This window comes from Ochotona curzoniae, unplaced genomic scaffold (genome assembly GCF_017591425.1).
Source record: "Ochotona curzoniae isolate NIBS_2020 unplaced genomic scaffold, NIBS_Ocur_1.0 contig_3819, whole genome shotgun sequence".
Taxonomy (NCBI): Eukaryota; Metazoa; Chordata; class Mammalia; order Lagomorpha; family Ochotonidae; genus Ochotona; species Ochotona curzoniae.
In genome coordinates, this window is record NW_024466004.1 from 15,019,617 (window position 1) to 15,045,158 (window position 25,542).

Sequence of the window (25,542 nt, forward strand, 5' to 3'; positions counted from 1 at the left end):
GTAACATTTTCATTGAGAATATTAAGCTTTCAGTTCTGCAGTTCCCATTAATTCTTTCAAAGAATAGTTTCCATTTCCTTAGTGATCTTTGCTACAACACTGTTTTTACAGTTTCTTCAAAAATCTTTAGCATGCTAAGTCATTTGCCATTCTCCTATTTAGTTTCCATCTGTATATAGTACAGTTTATGTTACAAATATCTCCTCAATGTAAGAGTTTATGCTTCTGTTTCTTGTTTCCTTGTAGTATGTTTACTTGACAAAGAAGGTTTCTTCTGTAGGTAAGAATTCATTCTCAATGACTACATTAAGCTTCTTGTCCACATTATTGACAAATTTTATTTTGTTCTTGATGTTTGCAGAGTTCTTTTGTTCCTCAATATTTTCTGTATCCCATATCATCTTCTTTCTTGGATTAATTTTACAGTTTGCCAAAACACATCATTTTTCAGAGAGGGCACAATGGTGACAAATTCCTGAATTTTGCATAGCTTGCATGTCTGTTTTATTCTTATTAGAAGTAGCATCTGACTGCATTAAAGAGTCTAGGTTCAAAATCATAACCCAAAGAAGTTTAGTGCACATAGTCTGATGCTTTTTCACATTGAAATTACTGGAGATGTTCAGAAAACCCTCTTAAATGAGTTCAACTTAAATTGCTGGGCCAGACATATGAAAAAAAAGGAGGGACCATAGAAGAATTGGGAGAGAGGGGAAAAATGAGGAGCAAGCTTAAATGTCACTGCCCCTTGCTCATTTCTTTGAGTCTGTCATGGAGTTACAGTTCGAGTCTGGCCCAGTTTAACAATGACCCTAATGTTCACAATGGCCCAACTCTATCACCTTTCCCTAGACAAACAGCCACTCTCTGTGAACTCCTATTAAGACTGTATCTAAATGGCCAGACATCCAAACACTCCATATATGCAGGAACAGAAAAAGGGAAGGAAATGAGAGAAGGAGAAGCCATGTCAAGATAGCAGCTCTCATTAGTTTCCCTGATGCTTGTTCTATCCTAACTCTTGGAAATTTCTTCTGAGCTCCACTGAAAGCTATAGCAATGTTCCTTACAGTTCTCTCATTTTATTTGGATTCTGTTTATTCTCTAGTTATCCAACCCAAATAGCTGTCTCAGTTCAGAAATACTTAAAATTCTCTAGCTAGCTAATTTTCTCTTCAAGCACTCTTATGCATTTTCATATTAAAATACCTTTTCAATGTATCTTAGTGTCATAGAGACAAAATATCTTCAAATATCTTATATACAGTATATATAATCATGTCTTCTAAATGAAAACTTACCATAGGTGAAAATTAAAGATAACACATTGTATTAATTATTTATAAAGTAATTCATCTATTCAATATTTTTGCTATGCCTCACTATATGTCTAGTATATATAGATTTTAAAAAAAAGCAAAACAAAGACTCTCTTTTCAAGAAACTTACAGAAAGATTTCTAATTTTAAAATGCAAGCTATAGAACATTATTAATGAAATAATACCCTTGTGTGTAAATGGGCACATCCATGTGAACATAAAGCTATGTATGCATGTATACATTTCCTTTCAGATGTAATATTCAGCTGTATGGGACTGGAGAAGCAACACTGGATGAGGCTTTATTTTTACTTCATTTATGCTTTTGTCTTGTTTCTCAGCATGATTCAGGTTAGGGTCTAGGTGCTTCGTACACATCCATGAATAAAGCAGCCAATCTTACTAACTTCTTGGAGACCATATTCTAGCAGAAAAGTCCAACACTAAGTAATAAAAATATCGAGTTAGCACCTTTGGTACTGTATTAGCAGTTGCAAAAGACAATGGTAAACAGAATCACACAATATAGATTGTAAGTATGATATAGATGATCTGAGAATGGTAGACTACAATTTAGAGTGGTAAGGGTGAAGTCCATGACAAAGTAACATTTTAGCAGAGATTGTGTTTGAAAGAGAAGAGGATCATGGTAGAACCATTACTGTAGCGTAATGAGCTGAGCCACTGACACTGTTGTCTCATATGGGTGCCAGGCTGCCTTCTAGATGCTCCAATCCCCATCCAGCTACCTGCTAATGTGCTTGGAAAGGAAGAAGATGGCCCATGTGCTCAGGCAACTGATGCCCATATGAAAGATAACAAGATAACTATGGAATTACAGGTTCTTGACTTTGGCCTGCCCAGCCCCATCCTTTACAGCAATTTGTGCAGTGAACCAGAGCATGAAAGATCTCTTTTTGGTTGGCGGCAGTAAAATGGCAGAGGGTAGGGGTGCTGAAAGTGGAGAAGAAGGAGTCAAAAGCCTTAGAAGTGACAGAATGGAGAGGGAGAGCACAGGGCAATGTGAAAATGATGCTGGGAGAGGGAACAAGCTGTTTGCCGTTGGCTGAAGCTTCAGCTGACACTAAAGTTATAGAAGCATGCTTTACAAACCCACAAAGTAGTTTTGGACTGAAAGTACAGTTTGACTGAAGAAGTGGCATTCACAAAAGAACCCAGACTCATGTCTGGCACATAATAGGCTCTTAATAAATGTTTGTTCCAAATAAGACCAAAAAAAAAAAAAAGGTAAATCGGAGAGTTCCTTTCATAAATAGAAAGGCACCTAAGGGAGTAGGTGCTCAATAAATATTATTTCTAGCCGTGTGCAGTGAGAAGCCTGGGGGGTTATAAGCGATTATCTGATACATTTCCAAAGAGCTCTCAGCCTCTGATTTCAATTCTCACAAATTCCCTGGGGAGGCTGTAGACACTCTCACTGGGGAGTCAGGAACACATTCTTACAAGAGCCAAGTGCAGGGAGGGGTTTGGATGATCTCAAAGTGGATAAAGGTACAGGCTAAATCAGTGACAACTGCAATCCTGTCTTTTCTAATTTCCACAGAATTCCCACAGAAATACACGTTTCATCTGTTAGCCTGTGGAACAGAGATGAGCAGGTGGGACCAGCAGACATTGCCATCCCACCAAGCTGAGGATGGCAGAGTGATTTGGAAGCCTTCCAAAAGGGCCTGCTTCAATTGTAAGCCATTAATTCACGAAGAATAAACCGCAAAGAGCCCCTTTCAAATATACACACGGAAATCAGGACAAAACGCTGAAGAGATTATCTACTCAGAATTTGCTTTAAGAGAGCCCAGGCAGCCCTCATTTATTTTTGAGAAAATATATGATTAACCATAGTTAACTATGAATTCAGATGTTGTGCATTAGACCAGCTCCTCGAAGTTGGAGAGCATTTAATATTATATATCGCTGCCATTTGGACTAAATTGTTTTTTTAATGTACACAATATTACAAATTTAATTTGAGCTGTTTGAATCAGTCTGTAAAAAAGATTTGATTATACCTGAGTGTTCTGGCCCCAGCTTTTCCGTATCTCAGTAATCTTGGCGGTAATTGGCTGATTAGGCGTCTCACACTCCATCTCTGCCTCAGTTTCCATGGTAATGTTACAGGAGCTATTATAGATGAGAACTTCATCTCTTTCCACTTTAGGGCTGAAACGAAAGGGGAGGTTAAATGGGGTGTCATCAATCTTAATGAAATGCAATTATTTTTACTCTTATTAATCATTGCAAGCCATTAGCTTGTGGCAACTACAGGCCACCATTTGTCAAATTTTGCAAATTTCTGTAATTCTGTTTCCATTCTTTTATTGTTTATTTGTTTTTCCTTTATCTGCACACTCTGCAATGAAAATGCACGTTGTAAATATCTTTCACTGAGGCCTTTCTCTCTTCCAAATCTATTAGTAACATTAGCAGGAACGTTTCCAAGCCCAACTGAACAAAAAACGTGCAGACAATACTTCTAGTTTCAAAAATGGAAGCAAATGTTGGGGAGAGTTCTTGTTTTTTGTTTTCCTTTCCCCTTCCTCCTTCTTGCTCTTACTCACACTTAGTGTTGGGGGAGAGAATTGCCTGAATCCCCCTAGGGCAGATGGAGAAATTGGAAAACCCACACAACTGGCTAACTGGTCCCTAATTCCAACTGTGAAAAAATGAGCTCATTTAGGCTTTCAATTCCCTCTCCCCAGCTGATGGCAATGAGGCTCTGTTGCTAGCAGTGGAACATTAACTTAGTAAATTAATTAAACTTACTTAACAGCCCAGACTAAGGAGATTCGATATATGTGCCAGTTATACTACCAGCCACTCACTTTTAAAGTTCTCTTGCTTTAAGGAGAGAAGTCAGACTGGATTTAAAATGAAAAACAGCAATTTAGCATTATAGAAAGTCTAAAAGAGATGGTCTGGAAGAAATGAGAACACAGACAGGGAAGGGATTCATCCCCAACAGGTGTGATAGTTATGCAAGAATAATCTTGGCTTTAGGCATTGTTGCCACTAACTCAAAGACCATTAGAGATAATAATGCATGATGTTTTATATTTTTCAACAATTTCATATGTATGATCTCATTTCAGTTTGTAAATTAGGTAGCAGTATAAAAAACAGGACCCCAAAAGATCAGGAGATTTGCATAGAGTCAAACACAAGCGCATGACAGCTTGAACGTCAGAACCTAGCGGTCCTGTTTCCTGGAGCGGTGTTCTTGGGTTTTCAGATGCTGATCGAACACTAGCCAAAAAGCTGGCAGATCCCATGAGAACACAAGGAAGTATGGAGAAAGGGGCAAAGGGTCACCTCCTGAGAAATAATAAATCACATCGATCCGCAACATCTTTTATCAAATCAATGTCAAAATGGTTTCTCACACAATTTGCTAGAAATAATGAGCAGGATAACTGTCACACTTCACCACTTAATCTTCTCTACTCCAAGCTAACATATTTTGTTTTACATTTACCAAAGAGGTGACTTCCTATCCTCTGTCCTCTGAACCTATCAGAGTTGGCCAATATTTTAACATCATACCACCCAGAAATGATCACAGACAGTCTGAGCTTATCACTGAGGCCTTGGTTTATTTTCATATGAAACCCCTTCCTGTGACACCACTGTATTCATTTGTGACCCTCCATAATTACAAGAAGATGGTAACAAACTGTAATCATTAGAGCTGTCATTGCCTTAGGATTTCAACAAACCATATTTGTCCAGTTAATTTTGCAAGAAGGATTAACATGCAAATGCTCAACTTGGAAAAAGATCAGGTAGATTTGGATCCCACCAAAGTATTTGCCATCTATATGACTTGGAGATAGTCATTTGTAAGCTTTGTTTTTCCATGTTGGCAGAGTTACTATTAATCCAGTGTCTATTCTGTAGATGTATTGAGAACATTGTGCAGAATGAAGCTTATAAAATGATTAGCACAGAAGCACAGTTACCGTGTTATAAAAGCAGCTCTTGTTACAGCTTTTGGTGGTACTGTTCTTGATGGTATTATTGCAGAAATGTAAATACAGGAATTTACATTCATTATTGTTATATTTCATCTCACTGATTTGGACCCATTACACAAATACATTTCACATCTGAAGCCTATAATCCAGCAATAAACCATTTAGCTGAGCATCATCCACGGGTTAGACAAAGCCACGGGATAAATACAGAATTTGCTCTTGGAGTGTCAGTCATCCTCCAAGATTCAGAAAGGAAAAAGCAAAGTAATTTAACTTTTAAATTAAAATGTAATGTGATATTTAAATAAATATGGAAATATGGTAGGATAGAATTTGAAATTCACATGAACTTTTAAAACACCTGACTTCAAAGAAATTTGAGGCTTCTTTCAGGCCATTTTGGGCTTTACGGAAGCAACTTTAAAAAAATGTCTTGTTACTTCATTTGGAAAGGCTATTTGGGTAGTTTGAAGGTCTTTGGTCACAATAAGTCTTGTCTCCTCAGAACTCTTGGCAGTGCTGAACCTCTCATTAAACTATGATGTCTTAATGATTTGTGAATAAAGGGTAGAGACTTGGTCTAACTGTGTGGGTTACGTGATGGGGACAGTGGAAGATGACTAAGCCGCGGAGAGCACACACAGGAGGGCTCTCACAAGAGGAGTTCACATTTGGTCTGTTTTCTCTCTCTCTCCTGGATCACTACGTGACCATGTCTCTGTACCTGCTGACCGACATCCACAGTCAGCAGGCTTGAGAAGCACCATATCCTCAACGTTGGCCTCCAATCTGTAAGCTGAAATAAGCTGTTCCCTTCCCAAGGAGCTCCTCTCTTTCATTTTAAAGCTACTGGAGATGAATGCAATCACCTCCAATATTTGCATCATCAATCCATATAAGCTATTATAAAGGAAGGAAGCTTATTTTACCACCACTTTCCCCCCCAAATTGACTTCATTTCTAAAAGCTACCAAAGCATCTGAGTAGTAAGCTTTCCAGAATTTTTCCAGAGATAAGTCAATTTAATTTTCTAAATTATCCATAATTACCTCTTTCAAAAACAGAGAATATCTGCCCCATAACCTCCTTTTGCTGTAAGCCCCTTCTCATGGTTTCATGCCAATAATGGATCATGGATGCTGATCATTCCCATAAACAAGTCTTTGTATCTCATGTGTGTGTGATTTAGGACAACAGACATGAATTCAAGAGAAGCAGTGGCTGATTTCTTTAAAACCTCTGTTAGCCTTTGGCCTCTAAATTCCCAAAGCCCTTTTTAGGTTGATTGCTGACAAAAGTACAAGTAGAATGGGCTGAGTCACTCTGCCCCACTTTCATTGGCCTATTAGCAGTATACTCCTCCTTAGGTATATTCTTGCTCTTAAAAGAGGTAAACCCATTTGTTCTAGCTTAGACTTCTTTGAAACAAGTTTTAGTGCATATTCTTTTTTGTGTTCATTCCTGATAACATTGCAACATTTTTTTCATGAAAAACCTCAAAATTATTCAAGAAACAAAACAAAAATGATTAATTCAAATTCCATGGCTTTTATATAATAATCTTGTAAATTGGAAAGTACAATTGGCTATATATCTATATATCTATGTAGATATATATATAGATATGTGTGTGTATATGTGTGTGTGTATGTATATATACAGATTATGCCAGGATATATAAAGATGGATGTCGATTCAGATATAGATGGATATGCCTACACATACACATAAATTTAGTATCTATTTGAGGTATATGTGTTAAAAATTTGGGGTCTAAGTGCTGATAAAGGTAGTTTTATGACCAAAGTTTATAACAATCTATCATTACTTCAATTAGTCTAATCAGATCATAAAGTTAACAAGTAATCCTTTATGTGCCTTAAGAATAAGACTGCTTACAGGAATTTCATATAACCTCACTTAATCTGAATTTGCTTGCTATGGCTCTGAGTTCTCATTGGATCCACACAGTTCAACTATCACTCTTGCCAAAGACGCTGAACACATGGCATCTTGCCAAGTACACTGTAAGTCAGAAGCCTTGGGTTCCAGCCCAACACTGTGTGTTCTCTGCCTTCTCATTCTATTCCTGACCTATTGGCTCCAGTAAGATTCATAAAGCCCTCTGGGTCCTTTGAATTTGTTGCATTTGCTGTTTGCATCTCCATGCTAAAGCCTTCTTAACACAACAGGCATTTTCTCAGAGAATCTTCTTCTGGACATGGTCTAAAGTAGTCCCTATGATTTTCCATTCCTCAATCACAACATATGGTCACACAAATTATTTCCTCACTTTGTATTCTATCTTTGTACACATGAACTTTCCAGTCTCATTCATTATGGAGTCGCCAGTATCCACCACATAGAAAACAGAGCAAATACTTACTATTCATTGACAGATGGATGCAAGGTCTGGTACATGGGTGAATGAAAGTATAGATGCATTAATGCAACGATGTATGGGTGGATGGGCAAAAGAATACATGCATAAACTGATGTAAGTATAGATAAACAGATGTATTGTCAGGGAGGAAAGAATGGATGGACAGACAGATGCATGAATGAATATGTTGGTGATGGGTAGACAGGCAAAGAGATGGACTGGGTTTTATTATTGCCAAAGGTACATATCTGCCCTTTTGATATGCTGTCTTATCCATAGTGGTAGTAACTAGCAAGAATATGAAGCAGTCAATGGAAATCAACTCCGTTTAAGGTCCCCAAAGTTGTCATCTGGGTTCACAAGTATAGTTTTAAGAGGAACTAAATAAGTTAAATCGGCACATTTTATTGATGCCTCCTGAAAAAAAGTGTTCTTGAATAAGCACATGCTCAAAAATATTTAAATCTCAAAGAAGAAATTTTGATCTGCACGCCACCTGCATATAGACACTATCAACATTTTAGAATACACTGTTCTGTTTCTCTTACTTCTTAAAAGATATATTTATTTACTTTAAAGTCAGAGAGAATGAAGAAGAACAGCGGCAGGAATGACCAGGGTTAAGCTCGACTGAAGTCAGGAGCAGGGAACGGAAGTCAGTTCTCTCACATGGTGGCAAGGGCCCAAGCACTTGGATTCTCTTTTGCTGGTTTTCTTAAACCATTAGTAGGGAGCTGGACTGGAAGTGAAGCAGCCAGGACTCAGCACGCATGTGGGATGTCGATGACACTGGCAGCAGCTCCATCCCCATACGACAATGCCTACCCCTGTAGTCTCTTTTTCCAGTTACTTGTGTGTGTGCAAATGATGTGTGTGCAAATACAACAATGTGGCTCCTTAACTGCAGTATTTGTGATTTTTGGATTTTCACTTTTCAATACACCATAAGCATTTCTCTATTTGATTAAATATCCTACATTATCGTTAGACATATTAAAGGTTTCTTAGTATCATATCATTTGGGTGCATTATGTATTACCAAAACATGTGGGAACCTCAAAAACTCACGAAAAACAGAACAATAAGTTTATAAAGAGTAAGAAGAAACAGAATATGTATCAACTGAGACACTCTGGGCCTTTCTCCACATTAACACCAATTTGAACAAGTAACAGTGCCTTTATACGTGGGATGGAAGGCAGGGGAATGGCTGTAGTACCTCATTCTATTGTAACGGAAAGGCAGAAAGGAAAGCATTGCCAAGTGTCCCCAACACCATACCAAGTAAGGCAGCAAGGAGAGAGATGTGTCTTGCTGGTGAGATGAAAACGGAAGATAACACGACCATTGCCCTCAACCACAGTGCCAAGCATGTATAGCAAATCACAGAAATGGATTCAGACAGAGCCCATGACCGTTGTCCTCAGGCCAGTACGTACGTATGGAGTTATCTTCAGCCAAGAGACTACCTACACTACTCCTTGCCCAAGCTCCAGCAAAAAGAACAAAACTGTTACCAATATGGCTAGCAAGTGAACTTATGGCTTTGTCTTGACATTTAGATCTGGGTCTGCTTGTATGAGACCCAGCAGCACAGATAAAACTCAAAGGTCTCTACCTCTAGGTGAGGGCTGACCCATGTATCCCCTGGATCTGACCTGCCACCTTGTGGAGAACTGAGACTGGCTCAAATCCATTTTAGCTTTTATCTCTCCGAGTCTGGGTCAAGTCAGAAGCATACCCTCCCCCCTGTCCCAAAATGCAGGGCTTGGAGTCTGTGAGCCTAGTGTGGCATTACCATCTTTCTCTCAGTTTCTGTCTGTCCCTAGGGCAAGACTCTAATGGTTAGAGAGGAGGGTAGGAAAGTAGACTTGAAACTTGTCCCTGAAGCTCAGAGTTGGACTGGCTGTGGTGAAAGCCAGCACCAGACAGAGACCAAAGGCCTCTATCTCTGCCTGTGTTCCATTGACACAGTCTCCTGGCATGAGGTAGGAACCTGAACCCTCTTGACACACATGAGGTGTGGTTGTGAAATACCTCTATTCTTTGGTTTTGTGTACATATGAGGCTCAAAGACTTGTGTGCAACCAAGACTAGTGTCAGTCTGTGTCACCAAGAGATTAACTTCACCAACCTAGGCACGGGCAGTATCTGTGTTACACTGGTCATAAAGGGCTGTGGGCTTCAACTACAACCTAGAATGGCCCCATAAGTGGTCATAAGAATGATCACTTCTTTCTCTCCTAACCTCAAGTAATATAAAATGCAGAGGTAATCATCTGCCATGGAGGAAGCAAAAGTACATGTGGACCAAGACATTGTAGGAACAGGGCTGATGCTACAGAGGCTGGTGTACCCTCATGGGACTTTGGGACAGAGCCATTAAGATTCCAAAAATACCCTAATCAGAGCAGGTAAGTGAGAAATCATTCCAGCACTCCAAACCAGCCCTCGTACAGCCAGAGCCACAGCCAGTATGGTTGTGGGGCTGACAATCTGACAACCCCAGATCCAGGAACACACATATCCAAGCTTTCACTATTGCTGCCATCAAATATTGTAGAAGACAACACAGCAAGACCGGATCACTGACTCCAAGACATAATAACATCAAAATAGCCTTTCAGACTGATGCCTGAAAATACAACCTGAGAAAAACGTCCTGCCACCACCATAGGTGCTAATTAAAAATGACAGAAACAGTTAATTCACCAGATGATCAAATAACAATGTAAAAATACATTAAATATGAAAAAGCTAGGCAATATCACACCCCCAAAGGAATGAAACTATGCCTTAGCAACAAACTCTATTCTAAAGGAAAGGAGACAGATGAAATGCCTGGTATAATGCAAAGGAACCAGCAGAGTATCACTCAAAGAGATACAAGGCACTACAAATAGGTAAATATAAAATCATATGAATGAGAAACTCAACAAAGAGATAAAGATCTTAAAAGGGGACCAGACAGAAGCTTCAGAAATTAAAAAGCACAGTAAATTGAAAAAATACAGTTGAAAACTTCATTAACATAATTTATATTTTAAATAATTTTAATGATTATTTTATAATTTATAAAATGTTTTATAATAAGCTTCATCCAAAATAGATAAAAATAGCTCAAAAACAGATATTTTGAGATATCCCTTTCAGACAAAGCAAAAAAGAAAAAATAATGGAGACATCTTTCAAGGCCTGTGCGATAATGTTAAACAAATACATGTTTTAACAATGGAGATTCCTGCGGGTGAAGAGAATAAAGGTTAGAAAAGGTATTCAACAAAATAATGGCTAGATGCTCCTGCAATCTGGGGAGAGAGAGGACCCCAGAAAGACCTGAGCAGTAAACACACTCAATGCAACACTCTGTAGTCAGACTCCCCAAAGTTCAGTACAAAGGCAATGCTACAGTTTTCCAGAGGAAAAGCAGTAAGTCTGTTCTAAGAAGACCTTATTAGGTTAACAGAAGATTCCTCAACAGATACCTTACAGGTCAAGAAGAACAGAATAATGGATTCCACGTTCTGAGGGAAATAACCACCAAACAAGATTATTTTACATAGTGGAGTTGTCTTTCATAAAAGAAGAGGAGATAAATACTTTCCAAGACAAGCAAAAACTGAGGCAGTCCATCACTGCCAGAGTGGGCTTATGAATGAGGCTCAAGGAGTCTTTTTTTCAAATAGATATATAGTTGAAAATATACATATATATATCCATCCACAACATGAACATATAGAAAGGCATAAAGCTCACTAGAAACAGAATGAATGATACTCAAATGGGAAAAGGTTTGAAAATGGCAGGACTATTATTAACAAGAATAACCTTGAATATAAGTGGACTAATTTACACTATTGAGAGATACATACTGGCCAAACGGATTAAAATACAAGACCCAATAATATGCTGCCTTTAAGAAACACAGTTCACCGGTAAAGACACAGCCGGAAAGCAGAGGGATGGAAAAAGATATTCTATGCAAATAGAAATCAAAGACAAATAGAGGCAGCTACACTTACATCAGATAACACAGAGTGTTAGACAAAAACTGTTACAAAAAAAGTTCAGTGTATGATGATTAAGGGATCAATTTTAAAGAAGTTATGACGACTGTTTAGTCAAAAATGTCAGAGTCAGACAATACTAGACCAAGCAGACCTAGGAGACACTCGAGAGCATTCCATGCCACAGCTGTAGACTACCTCCCTTTCTTTTTCCAAGCAGCGCATGGGACATTCTCAAGGATAGGTCACACATTAGGTAACAAAGTCTCAATATTTTTTAAATAGTTGATTCATGCATTTTTTCCTGATCACAATAAATTTAAAAATCAACAACAAAGGAAATTCTAGAGATTGTACAATATGCTCCTAAATGTATAAAGGCCATTTGATGAAGTCAAACAGGAAATAAAAACAATTCTTTCAACCACAGGAAAATTAAAACACAACATACCAAAACTTATGGGATACAGCAAAAGTAGTTCTAAAAGGTAAGTTTATAATATTAAGTGCCCCTATAAAAAGAAAAAACTAGGGACAAATGAACAAACAATGCACCTCCAGGACTTAGGGGAAAAAAAAAAACAATAAATCAAAACCAAAGTTAATACGAGTAAAGAAATCATTAAAAACAGAGTACAGATAAATGAAATAGAAACTAAAAATCACAAAATCAATGAAATGGAGTCAGTTCTGAAATAAATCTTTAATAAGCTAACAGAAAGAAAACACAAATAAATAAGGCCAAATAAAGAGGGGAGCTATCATTGTGATACCATAGAGATTAAAAGAACATTAGGGAGTATTATGAACAATCATATGCAAAAATGTAGAAGCATGTAAAGCTGTATCACAACTTGTGGATATGTGGGATTTATCAAAACTGAATCACTAAGAATACCTAAACAGATGAGCAGTGAGTAACAGAATTAAAAGCCCATGACCAGTTTCACAGATGAATTCTACCAAATCTTTACAACAATGCTGAAAGCAATTCTCCCCAGTCAAAAAAAAAAAAAAAAAAAAAAAACTGCAGCTATTTGAGGGAGTGAACCAGCAGATGGATGGTCTCTCTCTCTCAAATCTGCCATTCAAAAAATAATTTTTTTAAAATGGCATAAACTCTTCCAAATTAAACTGATAGACATAAATGCAAAAGTTTCATAATGTACTAGTAAATAAAAAAAAATTAATCCTGATAAGTGGGATTTATCTCAAGAATGAAAGGATGGTCTGGCAGGCACTAGTCAATACATCACAAGAATAAAGAACAAAATTTACAATTCAACAAAAACAAATGCATTCAAAAATTTAACATCTATGATTTTAAAAATTAAAAAATCCTTAAGCAAATCAGGAGAGGAACTCACCTGAATGAACACACACACACACACACACACACCTATATGTGACAAAACCACAACCAAACATACACTGAATGGAGAAAAGATAAAAGCAATTGCTCTAAGATCTGGAATCATTCCCACCACTTTCATCCAATGACATTTCAGTTCTAGCTAGAGACACTATGCAAGAATACGTTAAAAGGAATTGAAATAGCAAAGTAGCAAGTCAAATGTCCTGTTTGCAAATGATACTAGACTATTACAGAGTGAAACGCTGAAGATGGCATGAAAATACTACTCGAACTGGCAGATTCAGTAAAGTCACAGCGTGCAAACTCAAAGCATAAAAATCAATAGCACTTTTATAAATGAACTATCAACTTGCTGAGAAATAAATTGTAAGAGCATTCCCATGCACAATAGCTTTAAAAAAAAAAAACACTTAGAACACACATAACTAAGAATGCATCCACAATTCGGTTGTTTATAAATATTACAAACTTCCACCTGCTTTCTTAAAATCAAAGAAGTGAAATTGATGATGGATACAATTTGAAGAAGTCTGGAGCTGTCAGTGCATGGCTAACAGCCCTCTTAGGATAACCCTGAACTCCCTTCCCACTGGCCATAAAAAAACTCTGCGGGGTTCCTTTTAGTGTTCATCAATAGGACTTTGTTCACATCGTGAGGCACTTTTTTGAACTCCAGAAAACACAGCCACTTTTGCCCGTTGCACTGGCTGGAGCAAGCAGCAGGACTTCTGCAATGGACAGGGTTTAACTTGGCCCTCAACCACTCCTAAAGAGGAAAGGCACCAGAAAACTTCCTTAATTAAGAAAAAAACTTAAGCGTCTCCAAAGTGCTGACTTCAGCGGAAGCAGGGACTGCTGAACTATATGCCCTGCTGTCCTTTCTCACCTGAGTGTACACCCAGTATCCCAGTCCCTACATGCCTTTCTGGAAAATAACCAGCCAAGGGAGGTGCTTTCTCTTTTCCTCTAGGAAACTCAACCCTCTGGTGACAAATGTATACTAAAACACAGTTTCAGAACATCAAAATGTCCTGAAGGAGGGATTATCACATTCACGCTGCAGAACTGGTCTGGCTGAGTTTTATATTTATCCTTAAATACCTCCTGGGTGAATAATCAGATGTACCTACTGAAGCCTGATAAGAAAGGAAGAAGGATGACCTGATATACTAACCCTCCTCGTACAAAAAGAATTGCTTGCTAAAATTAAGGCCATCTAGATCATATTATATATATATGTATATATATATTTATTTATTTATGTTAGAAAAGGAGGCTAAGTGGAAATTTTTTTTTTAATTTAGAAAAACTCCTTAAAGCATGTGACTTCAGAATCCTAGATCTGCATGAATTCTGTCTGCACAACCTCCCCTTTCGTTTGAGTAAACATTGTACAATCTGCTGGATTTCTCCATGGCTTTTTTTTTGTTTGTTTGCTTCATACTAGTGAATCTGTTTGGAAAGAAAAGAAAAAGAAGAGGAGGAAAAAGGAATTCTGTTTCTCATAATGTCTAATCTTTTTCCCCATTGGCATTCACCAGATGTTTCTTTGGATCGGAAGATAAATATTAAAATCCAAGCAAGAACAAAGTGAGCTGTTTACTGGGCAGATTTTTCAGATGTTCTCTTGAACACTTAAAAAGGACACGAGATGCTTTGATATGCAGGCTGGCTCAAATCCACAGTGGAACAGCCCCTGCAAGAGCCAAGGCCACCCAACCTATACCTTCTGCTAGGTCCCCTGCCCTGCTGGTCATTTACTGGTGCAAAAGATCAGGGAGGGAGAACAGAGCGCACCTGACAAAGAGGCCGGAAAAGGGTGGGAAGGCTGTCCAATGAGCTGACCCGAAGCGGCTCTGAGAACACTCCTCACACGTGTAGAAGTAAGGCCACGACTCAGACAGTCTCTCCATTCCCACAGCAACAGTCAACTGGCACTGCACGGAGGTGAGGCTGGCGTCGTCACAGCTGTCTTCCTCGGGCCTCAGGTCACACAGGAAAGCCAGAGACACTGCAGGAGACAGTGACCACAAGGTTAGCTACCAGCCACAGTCAGACTTATGGACCTCCCCTGTTCCAGGAATGAAACTGACATGTCCTTTCTTGAACATTAAGAAAAGGAAGTGATTCGTCTACTTTCTTTAAGTAAATTGTGGTATGTTCCTCTGGGATGCTCAGGAGAGAGAGAGGAAATCCAATGGTTCATGGAACAATGAATGAGAAAACAAATCATATTTCCATAAACTTTCTGAAGGTCTTGCCTATAAATAACATTTTTATAAAATAGAAATTAAAAAAAAAGAAACCCTCATGTGACCCAGTCAGCCAACATCAGATCTGAAACAGTGAAGATATTCTTAAACTGGTGCACTCCTGCCAACAGCTAGTTCTCAGGAAGAACCATTTGGAATTTTTTAAATACTTTTGTCACATGGCTTTCTTCTCCTAAACAATAGATTGAGTCTTATTTGTGTCTGAACTTTGTACAATATAATTCATAACAAGATATCCGTGATCCTACTTGGCAGTATTTATTCATATTATTGAATACAGCTTTTTTTTTTTTAATAATCTTAGTTTATTAGGGTACAAAGGGTCAAAGGCTACAGGGTGAAAGTGGGTAATATCATTGTTTCCACACTATTATATTCTGAATACAGCTTTGATGCATTCTTATTACTGTTCAATATTGTATTGCATAAAAGTACTCCGATAGATTTACCAATTCTCTTACCAGTGTACTTCCGGGCATTTATCAGTATCTGACACTGCAAACACATACAAAATTACCCTCCTATGAAGCAAATTGAACGCTAGGCACAGATGGACCTTACAAGGTAGTGCCTCTCTGTTTCCCAAAGTGGCTGTGCCATTTTGCATACTTACTGACCATAAATTCCCACGACTGGCCATGGATTGACAGGACTTGAAGTAGTCACTCTTTTTAATCAGTCCAGTGCGCTCTGTGATCTTTTAGGTTGAATAATTTTTCCTGTTCAGCAATAACTCATGTTTCTGCCTCTGTGTGTTCTTCCCATTCTGCTCCTATCCCTACTGAGGTGGCTCTTTCTCTTACTGATTTGGGTTATTTATATATTCAGAGATAAGCAGAGACACGAAACACTTTTCTCTGAGCTCAAACTTTTTCCAAGTTAAATTTTCGTTCTCTTTATGGGACTTCTTGATCCACAAAAGTTCCCAGTTTTCACATAATTATAACCATTGACATTTCATTACAAAAAAAAAAAAAAAAGAAGGCACTGAGGACCTTTCATTCTCAACCTTTTCCCTTTGCCTGCCTAGAACACCAACAGGCAAACAGACGGGGGTGTTTCACTGAGATGAGCAAATCTCTGTCGGAATCGGCTCAGCAGTACTTTTGTCTGAAAAATCTTAATAAAGTAAAAAGGGGAGGAAAAAAAAAAAAACCTCCTTGTTGCTCCTTCAGCCACTGGTGTGTTCAGGGAACTACACAGCAAATGCCAGCCAGGATGACGGGCTGGAGCCTGCCTGCCCTGAGGCAGTGGCACAGCAGAGGCCAGCTCAAACTCCCGAACCTCACACTGCTGCCACTACAAGCCAGAGCACAGGACACCGGGAGGTTCTCGTGCCTGCGTTTTGTATAAATCACAAGAGTGAACAGTGATGGACCATAGGACACGCATGTGGACAGACCACAGCTCTCCAGCCCTAAGGCAAGTCAAATTAGGTCTAACACCCATAAAACAAAGATCTCATTGTAGGTGATTAAGTGGCTGTGAATTGGATAGAACCCAGGGCTGACGGTGAGAGTCCATGGCCTCCTACAGTTGTGCCTCCTAAGAGCTGTGTGACCTTACTCAACTTAGCTCCTTGTATCTCACGGAGAAAGTCAGCTTCCATGTAGTGAGCTAGTAGAGTTCAGAATGTAAATCCAAGAAATGTAAAGATCAATAATCTTGCTCATTTTTCTTAAGATTTATTTTTATTGGAAAGTCAGATTTACAGAGAAGAAGAAGAGACAGAAACACCTTCCATCAGTTGGTTCACTCCCCAAGCAGCCCCTTGGGCCGGAGCTGAGCCGATCTGAAGCCAAGGGCCAGGAACTTCCTCTGGAATTCCCAGGCAGGTGCAGGGTCCCAAGGCTTTGGGCTGTCCTCTACAGCTTTCCCAGGCCACAAACAGGGAGCTGGACGGGAAGTGGAGCTGCTGGGATTAGAACCGGTGCCCATATGGGATGCCAGTGCATGTAAGATGAGGATTTTAACCACTGGGCTACAACGCAGGGCCCAGATCTTGCTCATTTTAAACAAACAGGAAGTAATGAAGTATTAGTCCCACCGAACAGGATGTTTCAATAACTCCCCATGTGAAAAAATGTTTTCTTCTGTTAGAAATTCAGTTCAGGGAGCCGTTAAAGGCAGGTTAAAACAAAAGCAGGAGAAGCTCCCCTTCAGAGCCCCATTTTTAACAAGACTGCATATGAGGACTGTGGCAAAGGTGCCAGCAAAGAAACGATGAAGGAAGCTTCATTCTAGGCCCTGATCTACAGCCTCTAACGTGAAACGTCATCATCCGACACAAAGTCAAAGTGAAGACCAAAACTCAAAGCAAGGTTTGTAATTCACTGACCTTGGTGAATTACAGAAATAAACAGGAATAGGAGAGTAAATGAACAAAAGAAGGCAGCAAATAAACTACCGAAAAAAAGAAAAGTCATATAAATATAAAGAAAGTGCAACTGGCAGGCACAGGCTCACGCGCACACTCACACACACACCTCTTAGAATGATAGTGGGAAGCTGATTAAAAACCAGCAAAGATTTTAAAAAGCAAATACAGGACTAAGGGGTATGAAATCATTTATGATGCCACCCAGTATGGCAGAACTCGCTAATCCAATGGTGCTAGCTAGTCTGAGGACAAAATGAGGAAAGCATATGGATTTCAGAAAGGATACAGAGCAGAAATATCAACATGTTTATCTAGAAAATGCCTATAGTTGGCATGTGGTCCTAGTGTCCCCAAGCAGAGGATGCAGGCCCAAGTGCCAGCTGCACTCCCCATTGTACCATGCTGCTGCTATCCTGGGGTCCCTGTTACCCATGTGGGGTGGCCTGTACTGAGGCCCCAATCCCCAGCCCAGACTGCTGCAGGCGTTTGGGGAGAAAACTTGTGGATGGAAGGTCTTTGTTTCTGATTTACTGCCTTTCAAATAGACACATTCATGCATGCATAAAAATTAAGAATTCACATTTTTACCAACTTTCACATGACACACAGTTCAAGGACTCTGCATTAGAAAGACTGGGAGGGTCAGCTTCCCAAACGGCCACAGCCTGAACGAGTGAGAACATACGAGCAGGGAGCATGAGAGAGGAAAGAGGCAGATGGGTGTCTGAGAACAGCAGCTGTAAAGCACCTGAAGGTATCGCTGCCAGGAAACTTTCTTCTGAAAAACTTCTTAAATATGCCAGAATTTGAAAGTAAGCTACTTATATGCAGTCATATCTGATCATGGAGGAATAACTAGCAGATTCTAACAATTTCTGAGATGCATCCACTTTAATATTTGGTATCTATTACAGACCAATATCCTAAAAAGAGAACTACCCACCCATTTGAGTACATTCAAGATAGTTTAACCAAATTCCTAGAATTGGCAGAATTCCAGAATCCAACTAGGTATCCCCTGGAATTGGTTCTCAATAAATCTTCTCTATCTTTAGACAATATGAATTTCAAAAGTCATTCAAAAGACTTCATTATGACAAGAAAATAAGTAAAATTATCCATTTCCCTTGAGTAAATGTGTGGATAGTATACCAAGTATAATTGGTGGGTGTTTGGTGCCACCTAGTGGCAATATTCAAAGTTACAGCTTTCAATTTAGGATTTTCTCATAAAATAAACCAAGGAATTGGGACACATCTCTTTACAAAGCTCAATGTCTTAATAATTTGTATTATTTCCATTTAGGACTTACAAAATGCAACTAATTTTAATATATTCATGTGTCTGATTTTTGTACAGGACAATATACGTCCTATACTTATCCCTATTATTGAAAATAGCTGTTGTATTTTTATTGCTCTTAAATATTGCATTGCAAAGCTATAATTTTTATTTTTCATTTCTATTTGAAATTATTTTTCTGTAATTTAAAGGCTTTAAAGTGCATTAGTTCACGAAACATATGTGTCAATTTTTATAAATTACAATAGTATTACAGATTAAAACAAAGTATGGAGTCATTTTTCCTTATTCAAATTCACTTATCCTTTAATTAAGAATCAATTTTCCATAATCTCTGTACCAAAACTTTCACATACATAGTGAATGAAACAGATGACTCTGTAAGACTTTACTATTCTATTCTACTTTAAATTTCTTCTTGTAGAATTAATGAACGCCATGACACTTCAACTACGAGTACATGCTGATAACAAGAAAGACAATGTCTAGTATTTTAAGCAAAACTTCCTCATCCTTGTCACTGATAGTGTGACAAGCATAAACTGTCATCATAATATCATTGTCCAAGCTCATTAAAAAAAAAAAGATCGCTTTCATCACTGTCCAAATCCTTTGGCTACATTCAAGTTGTAGACAAAATATCAGGGACAGGATAGGCCTTGGATGCAGCAGGTTAGGCTTCCGCTTTGGACACCTGCATTGAGCTACCCCGCTTCAGACTCGGCTCCATGCTAAGAACACAATCTCCCAAGTGCTGAAGCCCCCGCGACCATGTGGGATACCCAGATGGAGGTCCTGGTTCCTGGCCTTGCCCTTGTCCAGAACCTCAGTGAATGAACCAGTGTATGAAGAATTTGCCTTCTCTCTCTCTCTCTCTCTCTTTCTGTCACTGTCTCTGTCTTGTCTCACTCCCCCTCACTTCTTTCCATGTCATAAACAAGTAATTCATTAAAAAATTTTTAAAAATAAAGAACACTTCATGGAATACTACTCAGCCATTAAAAAGAAAAAATTGTAGCATTTGCAACCAAATGGTCCCAACTATAGAACATCATGCTCAGTGAAAGAAGTCAATCCCAACAGGACAAATACCATGTTCTCTGATAGAATGCAACCTTCATGCAGAATACAAGATCAACAGCCCTTTCAATACTATTTTTGCTACATCTCATGTGTTTTGACATTTTGTTTATTTTTTTTCCTTCAAAATGTTTCTTCTTTTCTTATTAATTTCCCCACTGACTCATAGGCCACAAAGCACTGTTTTCTTCAAGTAGGTGTTGATATTTTTTTCATTTCTTCAGTGACACGCTCAAAATTCAGTAGCACGTTATTTAGCTTCATGTCATTGTAAATTTTCCATTTCTCTTCCAGTTACTGATTTGGGTTTTTTTTTTTTCAAGATTTATTTTTATTGGAAAGACAGATATACAGAGAGGAGGAAAGACAGAGAAAGATCTTCCATCCGCTGCTTTACTCCCCAAGTGGCTGCAACAACCTGAGATGAGCCGATCCGAAGCCAGGAGCCAGCAGCCTCCTCTAGGTCTCCTCCAAAGGTGCAGGGTCCCAAGGCTTTGGGCCGTCCTCGGCCGCTTGGCCATGAGAGCGGGGATTCCAGCCCCACAGCTGAAACGCTCTCAACACAACTCTGCATGCTTGCAGAAGACTGGGTGCTTACTAGGACACTGCAGAGCCAGAAAATCACACGAATGTTGGCTCTTTAGCCTAAACAGGAATTCAAAAACTGAACATGCAGAGCCAACTTATAAGAGACATCTGGCTTGCTAATCTCCATCCTATTACTGCTATTTTTAATGAATAAATGTTCCCAGCAAGCTCCCGTAGACAAAGAGCAAGGGTTAGTTTCCTGCACACTGCCTGTCTGTCACTGAAACAAATATTCAGAACCCAGAATGCCCTTTGCCTTCATCAAATGTCTAGGGCTGAGACAGAAAGTGATCAGCTTTTCAATTTCTACTGAACTGTGATCCGCTACTCCGATACAAGTTACTATTAACAATCTTAATCACAGATACACATTAAAAAAAAAAGCAAGTAAGTTGGAATGGCATTAATTCCAAGACTGAAATCAGCAGAATATCGAAAGTGGCATTTCTACTCACCATCCAGAGGCAGGACCAGGCAGCTGAAGGCAGACACAGTAGCATTGGCCAAAACTTGGCAGGGAACACCACACACGGTAGCTGAGATGTTCCCTGGGGAAAATCCTGCTCCAAACACATGCACCAGTCCTCCAGCCAGGCAGCCTTTAAACACACAAGTACAAGTTCATAACCTCAGAAGACAAAATCTCTTCACTGAAAACTCAAGCCATTGCTTTCTTTCTTCCCATGCTTGTGCCTTGAACCTAACTGGCAGTAGTTCCCCAACATCCTCAACTTCCTCAATTCCGCTCCAGCCTGCAGGTCTCAGCCACACCCCAACCATATCCAACACCCTAATATACTGAAGAACTTTTCAAATGTCATCATGTTGATATAGAAAACAAATGATTACTCATAGCTTTTAAACATTTTATACAAAAGAACATAAAAGAATGAAGTTCCCCTGCACCTCCTGTCTCATTCCCCCACTCAGCACCCACGTTGAGAGCTTCCTGTAACTGCTTCCAGAATTTTCACCCTAGACATATTACTCAGCAACTTGCTTTCTGTGGTTTACCTGAAGGTACAGCATAGAGATTTTCTCCAATCTATATTAAAAAAACTCTCATTAATTGCCACTTAGAATTCTATTACATGCTTATACTACAATTAACAATTTCTTCCTGATTGATGTCCCCATTATTTCCGCTCTTGCTGTCATTAATAGTGCTGTGTTAAATAAATATATATATATCACATACTTATATATATCCTGCTTATCACACACTTCCATATCACATACTTAAATACATATCCTGCTTGGGCAGGACGGTAAAGATGCTAATGCTAAGATGCTTCGTATTTCTAATTAGTGTACTTTCAAGAGTTCTAGAAGAGATGAGACCTGACAGTAATGGAATGTGGGCAGAGCGCCAGGAATGTCAGCAGCTCTGTAAGTGTGTCCAGGTTGTTGGCTCTATGTTTTTTAGGATAATTCATGCAGCTGGGGAAGCTGGAACATAGGTCTTCAGTTTAACAGACAGATTTCAAGGCAATGACCATTTGTAACTCTCAGCATTTCAATTCAGACTGGATTGCCATTGAACCTGTCATTTGTTAATTTCTAGCGGGCCCTATTATCCCCAAGCTTGGTTAATAAAGACTTCTTAATAAACCCTAGAATTGTCTGGTGTGATCTCACCAGCACCCTGCAACAACTTAATTAAGTTAGTGACAGACTCCAGACCCAAATCTCCATCCCCATAGCATTCCACTCAGCAGAGGGAAAGACATGGCTTGGCTAATACTCTACCAACCTAACAATTTTACCAAGACTCTCTAAATCACAGTCAGATCTGAGCTCTCTCCAGTGCAATCAAGATGCCAGAGAATGAAAAGGGGAATCACTCCCAAAAGAGAAGGCCAGCAACATTGGGTATCTCTAAAAGGAGTGGAAGGCAGTTAACACATCTGTGCTCGGCTGTCTGCTGACCACTCACTGGGCAGGAGCTCGGCTCAGAAACACTACAGGATGGTAAAGCTAATCCTTCTTAGTAAGTTTAAAATAATGCAAATGGACATAAATTCACAGGCTTAACATGAAGGCATTTATGTACTTAAATTAGCAAATTACAAGCTCTTAAAAATGATATTATTTAAATTAAAATGCAAATCAAATGCATCCAACTAAAATGTTACTAAACAAGGATGTACAATTTTCTTGGTATAGAATATAACGCTTTATGAAGCGCAGCACGGCACAGTGTCTCTACCACTGAGAGGGTGGGAAGCCAGTCAGCCTTCTAGAACCTTCTGGCATGTAGATTGGTGCGATTTCCCCTACTCCTGGAAGGAATAGCTATGAATCTGCTTACACAGAACTGTTCTGTCTCCTGTGCACAACTTACCGAAGTTCTGAGTCACTGCTGAAACCCGGACTCTGGACGTGAACACCAGTGCGGAGGAGGCCCAACCTCTGGGACGGTCATAAGCTGTGACTGGGTACTGCCCCACAGGAAGGAGAGGGGCTGTGCACTGCAGAGTGGTGTGGTCACCAGAGATGCCCCCACACAGTGATGGCCCAATAAAAACGTCAACATTCGCAGCTCCTGAGATCCGAACCACAGCAATGGTCAACACGTCATCCCTCTGAGACAGAGCGAGCAGCTCTGGGGTGAAGGCCGAGCTGTAGATAATGGCTCCCACATGCCAACGACGTCCATCTACCTCTATTTCCACAACAGTCGAGCCATTCCCCGCAGGAACAGTACAGCAGACGAGCTCAGCGGTGATGTTCACCAGCCGGCAGGCCTGCTGACCAATGTAGACTATGGTGGAGTTCTGTCCTTTCAGGGCTGAGCCTTCTATGGCCAAGAGGCCCCCGCCGTGTGTGCTGAAATTCTTCGGAAGATAACGAAGCACTCGAGGCCTAATATGGAAATATCTGGAAACATTGCCAAAGCAAGCGTACCCTCTTCTTGGGTAAAAAACTGATAAATAATGGAGACCTGGGGTCAGCGCATCTATCTGGCATGCCACATGGCTTGTGTTAAAGAAAGTTACATCACAAGGCAGTTGATGGTCCACGAACACAGCAGGTTCATCCACTGTGGTGCCTAGCCTCTGACCGCTCATCAGCACAGTGGTCAGTGACCCACTGGTGTTGGTGGTCAAGGTGTCCACAGTAGGAGTTGTATCTTCCCGCATGAAGACAGTACAGTTTCCCTGACACTCACTGCTTAGCCCATTGACCAGGACTGTGACATTCAAGCTGAAGGATGCTCCAGGCAGAGGATCATCCAGCAGAGTGACTTGACACACAACCCTCTGGTCTCCCAAAACCAAAGTCACGCAAGCAAAAGGATCTGAAAGGTCAACCTGAACTGACCCCCTTCTGGAATGGAGAGCCACACCCCTCACCGTGAGGACCAACCCACCACAAGTAGAACCTTGTGTTGGCAAGATAGTGGTGATCTGAGGTTTCACTAAAAACCGCTGGGGCACGGCAGACATGTCAGCCAGGCCCATTTGCTTCTGCCGCACTTGGAGCAAGTAGATGCCTGCCTCCACACTGGGAAGAGGAAAGGAACAGCCAGACAGGTTCCCGTGGCCCCCAAAAGGCCGTGTCTCTAGTTCACATTGCAGGTCCCCCAGGATGAGGACAGCATCAGAAAGATTATTTCCTTCCACGTAGATGCTCAGGCTGCTGTTGGTGATTTCCCCCTGCACAGCTGTAACCACCGGGGTTGTGGCCACCTCATACGTGAAAGTAAAGCCCTTTCCGACCAAACTCGGTGAAGGTCTGGTAGAGGACGCGCTGCCAGCCCAGACCTCCACGGCGGCAGAGATGCTGAGATAATTCACATCGGGCAGCAGAGGTGCCGGAGCAGTGGCACACCACACGCTCACCTCTGTCACATTCACAATGCCACAGGATCGATTGCCCACCAGCACCCATACTGATGCCAGATCCCTGCCGAACCCTATTCCCGAGATGCTGATAATGGTTCCACCTGAGACGGGAAGATGAAAAACAGAAGTCCAAAGTTGATGCTCAGACCTAGGGAGTTAAAGCACCCAAGCTATGTGATGCACTGGAGTAGGGGTACTCCAGTGGGGTGACATAACCTCAAGTAATTCGCCATGCTCCCATCATGTTAAATTTTGATCACCTAGACAACTATCAGATGTTCTAAAATTCATAAGACCAGTAAAGAATGTGCAATCTGTTACAAAGGGTAGCTGACTGCAATACTATTACCTTTGTATATCCAAAAAGGCACCACTTCCATCAACTTACATATTAATGAAAAATCAAATTTCTGTTTTCCTGTCATCTGATGATTGTGCTATTGCATAGAATATAAAAAATATCCTAGATACAAATTACTGATGGAAAACAGATTCATTAAAGTCTTTTACTTCAGCATTAATCTGCAGAACATTCCAACAGATGATTATTATATACCCAACATGTTCTCTTTTGTCTGTGTTACATATATGAAGCCTAACAATGACCATTGCGTCATGCCAGTGAATTTGCTGCTAGACTCAGGCTTTGTGCATTCTCCCATTGAAAGATGAAAGAAGATCAAACCCCAACTTCAGCAAAGGAATTAGACCAATACATCCCGTATCAGCTTTCCAAACAATTTTACTGGTCTCAAAAACAAACACTACCCCTTCACAATGTTTATTCACACACTTTCAACTTTTCAGAAAATGAGTAGTCATTTCTCGAGAGTCTTGCTCTAGTATCACCCACACTGGCATTTGCGTTTCTGTTTCTGGTTCCTTCAACTACCTCCACAAGCAAGTGAAGATGTAAAGACACTGGCCTGTTCTCTTTATACATGCAACATCTAACAGGTCAACACAGGGAACTATTCCCTTGTTCTCTTAACAT

At 39.9% G+C, this 25,542-nt stretch overlaps 1 protein-coding gene across 1 annotated transcript in view; it reads right to left on the reverse strand.

The window, feature by feature from the left end:
* PKHD1 (PKHD1 ciliary IPT domain containing fibrocystin/polyductin) overlaps positions 1-25,542 on the reverse strand; it is a 405,478-nt gene that overhangs the window by 315,427 nt on the left and 64,509 nt on the right. Inside the window, exons 31-34 of the mRNA XM_040983008.1 lie at positions 23,045-24,649; positions 21,156-21,299; positions 14,875-15,088; positions 3,351-3,501 (exon numbers count right to left, since the gene is read on the reverse strand). Coding sequence (XP_040838942.1) covers positions 3,351-3,501; positions 14,875-15,088; positions 21,156-21,299; positions 23,045-24,649 — 2,114 coding nt within the window. The remainder of the gene's footprint in view (positions 1-3,350; positions 3,502-14,874; positions 15,089-21,155; positions 21,300-23,044; positions 24,650-25,542) is intronic.